General features: G+C 31.8%; 1 protein-coding gene across 2 annotated transcripts; it reads right to left on the minus strand.

Moving 5' to 3' along the window:
- Positions 1–516: 516 nt before the first annotated feature.
- LOC114384614 (peptidyl-tRNA hydrolase 2, mitochondrial-like) lies at positions 517–5,315 on the minus strand. Of its 2 annotated transcripts, XM_028344320.1 has the most exons (10): positions 5,151–5,315; positions 4,606–4,803; positions 3,661–3,721; positions 3,474–3,510; positions 2,854–2,931; positions 2,693–2,765; positions 2,339–2,490; positions 1,891–1,959; positions 1,581–1,618; positions 517–1,452 (listed from the first exon to the last, which is right to left on the minus strand). In XM_028344320.1, exons 1-7 carry the CDS (start codon positions 5,190–5,192, stop codon positions 2,407–2,409), a joined length of 573 nt encoding a protein of 190 aa, XP_028200121.1. In that variant the 5' UTR covers positions 5,193–5,315; the 3' UTR covers positions 517–1,452; positions 1,581–1,618; positions 1,891–1,959; positions 2,339–2,406. The 2 variants fall into 2 exon arrangements, with proteins under 2 accessions (XP_028200121.1, XP_028200120.1); XM_028344319.1 differs by lacking the exon at positions 1,581–1,618.
- Between the last annotated feature and the right edge of the window lie 323 nt (positions 5,316–5,638).

The raw sequence follows: 5,638 nt of genomic DNA on the forward strand, positions 1-5,638 counted from the left end.
AAAAATATAGTAAAAAATTTCCTAACATGGTTTGGTCATGTGAGAAAAAGACCAATAGAAGCAGTGGTAAAGAGTTAATCTGATGGAAGATAGCCTCATAATTATAGGTAGATGGAGAGAGGAAAACCAAGAAAATGTCCAAGTTAGAGACTATTAAGAAGCAAGACATTGGCATTGTTTGATCCACATAGTTGTCCTCACTTATTATGTTATAAAATATTAAAATTACAGTGAAAATATGGTTCTAATTCCTTCTTGTTATTGAGTTTGTTTCCTTAATCTAGGTAGCAGTTGTTACAAGTAAAATTCATTTTGAACAATTTGATCTACATGCTTTCTATATTAGAGTTTCCTTGCATTAACTTCATTTATTACTTACTTATTCGTTGCCTTTGTTTGCTTGGTGCCTCTGGTATAATATGGTTTGGTATATAAAATTAGCTTTTGCTATATATATATATATATATATATATATATATATATATATATATATATATATATATATATATGCTGAAAATGGTTGGAGGTTAATTTACTCTAAAATCTAGCAATATTTGCATTAAAGTTTTGATGAGAATATGTCAAATCACCTGTGTGCTTCACACATCTCTTAAGATCGTAGTAACCAAAGACTATGTCAAGTTATTGAAGTATGGTGACTTGCTTTACCAGTGCAATTGTCTTAAGGTTGTTGCTTTTGCCCGCATGTGCAATGTGATCAAGAGGGTTGGCTCGAGTTTGGCTTATTTAGAACAGGTTAGACAACACATGGCTAGGCTTCCCTCTATTGATCCAAATACGACTACTGTTTATAAGAGCTGATGTGAATGTACAGCCCTATGCTTTCACTACCAAGTCTCTCTTTGTGGGTCATACTGATTATAAACACCTAAGGTACCAAGTAATTGATATGCCAGGGATTTTGGACAGCCCTTTTGAAGATTGTAATATTATTGAGATGTGCAATATCAAAGGAAGAAATGAAGTTGGTCAATGAGATGAAAAGATGGTTTTAGAAGCTAAAGCTAAGCTAAGCTAACCTAAGCACTGTAATAATGTAATCAATTACAGAATTCCCAGTTTGTGCTTGAGTGAAATTGGAACTTTATTTTATTTACTTTTTTTTAATTTGATGCATAATAAATGAGCGAACTGGAACTTGGGTTTTGCACTTTCAATTTTCATTTGTTTATACTTATTATTATTAAGAGCATGGATAGTGATGTAAGCTCCATTGGAACTTGTAGGCCTAGGATCTTCTTCATCAATGGATTTCTTTGCTTCTTGGAAGACGAATTGCAGCGAAATGGAAAAGGAAGAGACCATCTTAGTATCAACATACTATATCTGCATTTCTACGACGGTCATACAATAACCGTCTTAGAAAAGGGGATGCCCACCTTTTCTAGGTGGCCACAAATATGGGTTGAATCCAACAGCACAATAACCATCCTAACACAAATAAAAAGGAAAAATCAATTGATTTCTAATAAAATAATCTATCTTGATAAAAAAAACAATAATCCATTAAACCTTCAAAACAACATCTTCAAACTGCCTAAAAAACTTGTTGAACATACCTTGTGACATAACTATGATCAAATTTATGATTAATTGGCTGAACAATGAGTGCACCATCAATGATATATACACAAACACAAATAAAATCACATTCAGTTTCCATGTAATTAGCCTATTAGGATTTTTGACAAACAGAAGATAGGGAAACTACATCAAATTGTAAATGAATTATTCAAGATTTGTAGGAAATACAAGAATAAGGCATCTACAAACTGTTTACACAAAATATTCAAAAAGTATATACACAATTGCTAAGTTACTAACCAAGGGGGTAATCATAGGTAGAGAGATGTTAAACTAAATGCATACCTGGAGCAAAAACTTGGCATTTCCTGGTAAAGTAGGTTCTTGTCCAAGAGAATAAAGGAATCTACTAGTCTTCATTTCCAATAAAAAATAATAATAATTACTATATGAACAACTTAATAAAAAGATAACAAAAGTGCAAAATCATTATTTTGCACACATAGGATTATGCAGAATAGGTTTTAGCTTTGATGAATTAATTAAAAGTAAATTTAATGGTTAACAAATATGTAAGAACTTTTGTGATTACTATAAAGTATTGTTTATTAATACTATATAAAATCAAAACAAACAGTGGTAATAATATTTATTTACGTTAATAATATACAAATAGATAATGGTGAAGAAGTACTTCTTCCTGTTTAATTCTTCAGTGTGTGTGTGTGTATGATATATGAAAAGAAACAAAGAAACATGAATGAATCAATGAGGAGTTAATTATTTGATTTACCTTGGGAGGAAGCAAGGCATCTAAATCGGAATAAAAAACCCTTGGGAATTTGTCCTTAATGCTTCGTCTCAACTTCTTCCTGTCCGCACCAGACAACCTCTGGTAAGATTTCGCCTCCACCGCCTTCTTGAACAGTATAAAGCATACATCTCCTGAAGACATAAAAGCGTTAGCAATAGTACTAAAAAACAACAACAATGAGAGGGTGTGAGAAGATGAAAGCCAACCCTTCAAGACTAATGCATTCCTAAGAAGTTACTCTTAATAACTTCACGATAAGTCTCCTAGTGAGTACCAGTTCTAGATTTTTAAGGTAGCATTGTTCTTTATTTTTACCCATATATGAAATACTACCTGTGTTCGTCCAACATCAGCAACAACAAAAGTAGGAAGGTGAATACTCTCAGCTGCTTCCGTCAGTTTATTCCTGATCAAAAGTCAAGTCATCAATGTACAGCTTGTTCTTCTGAACAAGAATTAAAATTACAGTATCCAGAATAAAATCATCTGCTTACATTTCTTGTTGATTCCTGCAAGTCACAACAATTTTGGGCTGGCCACACTGATCCCATCTTCTCAAAAGACACCGATCACTGCAAAAGTAGGCAGTGGTGGTGGGGTTTATCACTCCAAAAAGGATACCAAACAAAGAATAATACATTGCCTGAATGAACATTACTATTTGAGCATGGCTATGGAGTATATCAAAATCACCTGTATGGGACAATCCTCATTTTAATGCTCAAAATGAAACTTTCTAAAACTGAACATGTAAAGTTTACATTTGTCTTTGCTTTAGAGATAAAGAAAGTTATTTCCTTCTGCATAACCAACTCTACAATATGCATCTAAAACTGTGAACAATGTCTCCCCATCCCCCACCTACCCCCACACCCAATAATGGATTATGTAAAATCATAGCCAAAAAGGCCATCATACAAAGCCTACAAAAATTGGATTGAAACTTTAAAGTTTAACCACATGAAGCAATCTTTTAAACTATTATGTTAAGCTATTTGTGGTCTTGTTTTTTCACAAAGGATATGTTGGTGGGTGGATGGGCAGGAGGTCCACCAATACAGAACTAGAAGATAGCTAAATGCTCTGAAATGGACACTTATCAAAACAAAAGTACCTTTGCATTAATTCTGCATAAATGCCAGTGGCAGCATCTGCAACAAAATGTGAATGAAAAGGCATAAACTAATAAACAAAAAGGATGGAAGAGGGAATAATAAGGAAGTTTGTAATGGGTGGAAAGAGATCCTTGACAAATTTGAGATAAAGAACAACTCAAAATTAACAATAATTGCATATCTTACGAGCACATTGAGATGCAATCTTTCCGGATTTCATATTTGGGTCTTGTTGTACAACCAGAACCTGACACAAAACAGTTAAATATAGAAATCAGAAATTTCTATACATATAATGGAAGATGTTCCTCACAATTAAAATGAATGCATACTATCTATTTACATTGCCAGCAAAATTTTGGAAACAGGAGAGCAGTTCAATTAAACTAATTATTGAATAATTACAAGCATGATTACAGAAAGTTTTTGTATATTGACTGCTTCAGATTACTTTTAGAAAAGAAAAAAAATAACAGAAGTTATAAACTTATTCCTGGGTTTTGTTCAGTGATTCCTATTCTAACTTTCTAAGCATCAAATAGCATTTTGTTTCCTTAGCAGTTAATTTGATTAAAACAATGCAGAGAAGACTGTTGAGATGTGTATTGCATAAACTTAATCACCATTTATTAGGAAAACTTTCTTTCTAATTGAGAAATTACAGATTCACAGTAAAAGCACCACTTCTATCGTGTATACCTTCCGTCAAACTAGAATGAATTGTTCACATAGTGGATCTTTAGTTTCACATTAAGATATCCAAAATCAAGTTGAAATACCAAATATCACGATTTTGAGTAAATGTTCACATGTTGGTCTCGTGCTAAAGAATTTATTTTGAGCCCATAATGAATTCTGGGTTTAAACAAATTTAGGTAGCTTTTACATTGGATAAAAATTTGAAACCGAGTTTTAAAACAAAAACACTCAACATAAATCACTTTACTTCAGCATTAAATTTAACTAGAATCAATTTTGCAAAATCAATTTCATTCAAATCACTTTTGCAAACGTTCAACCAAACAATTGTACAAATAGTCAAGTACATCAGAATTACAGGCATGGAATAACCACTGACAGGTAAAGCTTCCATTATATGAAAGACTAATAAATATAATGAAACGAACAAACCATTTTAAGTTCTTGATCACCATTGCTTGAGACTGCGAGTTGCTGTTGTTGAGGTTTGGCAGATGAGAACATTTTCTTGGACAAGTGATTTCTACTGGGCTTTGATAAATCCAACAACAGACCAAAAATGAAACCTATAATAAGCACTGGAATGAAGTTCTCAGCCTTGAAACTTCCTGCTAACCATTCTCCTTTTTGCTTTTGTTGTTGTTGCGTTTACATACAAAGTTACAAACAATACCAATAATACTTAGGTACACAAATAGCATGTATAAGGGAATTGACATGGCTCCCAATATAAGGGGTTAAAGAGAATAACTTAAAAGATATGAATTTTGGACTACCCCTTTTCTGGGAGAGGTGCTTAGTTATAGGAGAGGATGGTGAAACATTTTGTATATCAAATATGCCTTTAAAAAAATCATTTTTTCTAAATATTAAACAATATGGATATAGTGAAAGAGGGCAATAACTATTTTGCTTAGTTGTTGGAACAAAAAACACAAAAGAAGAGAGATATGGGAAGTGAAAGACATGAAACTAACCTGGTTGCGAGAATGACTAGTAGTTAGGATGGAAAGGAACATTGGGTGTTTGCAGTGAAGGAAGAAGGGACATGAATGAGCAAAGGTTGAAAATTTGAGGTTGAAGTGCTGTTTTGTTAGTGGCAGCACAAAAGGGTGAGTGGATATTGAGAAGATGGAACAGGAATCAGATTACCAGTGGCAACTTTGGAAGGAGTATGCCGCAGTGTATATATATATATATATATATATATATATATATATATATATATATATATATTACTTACTGTAATTTAGTGTTTATTATTTTATTTTGTTTTTATAAAAAATTATTATAAAAATATATTCTTTTTACTTTTTGTTGAAAAACACTTTAAATAAAAATTTTACTATTTAAAGTATTTTTTTTATGATTCAAAGCTTTATATAAAATATTTTGAAGATAAAAAATAAAACAAGCATATTTTGAAAAGGTTAAAATAAAAAATACAATAATAAAAATGAAAAAA

The sequence above is a fragment of the Glycine soja genome, chromosome 14 (genome assembly GCF_004193775.1).
Source record: "Glycine soja cultivar W05 chromosome 14, ASM419377v2, whole genome shotgun sequence".
Taxonomy (NCBI): Eukaryota; Viridiplantae; Streptophyta; class Magnoliopsida; order Fabales; family Fabaceae; genus Glycine; species Glycine soja.

Bases quoted from the DNA above. Each gene is read 5' to 3' on its own strand.
- LOC114384614 (XM_028344319.1), bottom strand. From the start codon at position 5,192: ATGTTCCTTTCCATCCTAACTACTAGTCATTCTCGCAACCAG. The intron at 3,722-4,605 runs GTTTGTTCGTTT...GTTTTGTGTCAG, and splicing joins GTGATCAAGAACTTAAAATG to GTTCTGGTTGTACAACAAGA. The intron at 2,766-2,853 runs GTAAGCAGATGA...ACTTTTGATCAG, and splicing joins TGCAGGAATCAACAAGAAAT to GAATAAACTGACGGAAGCAG.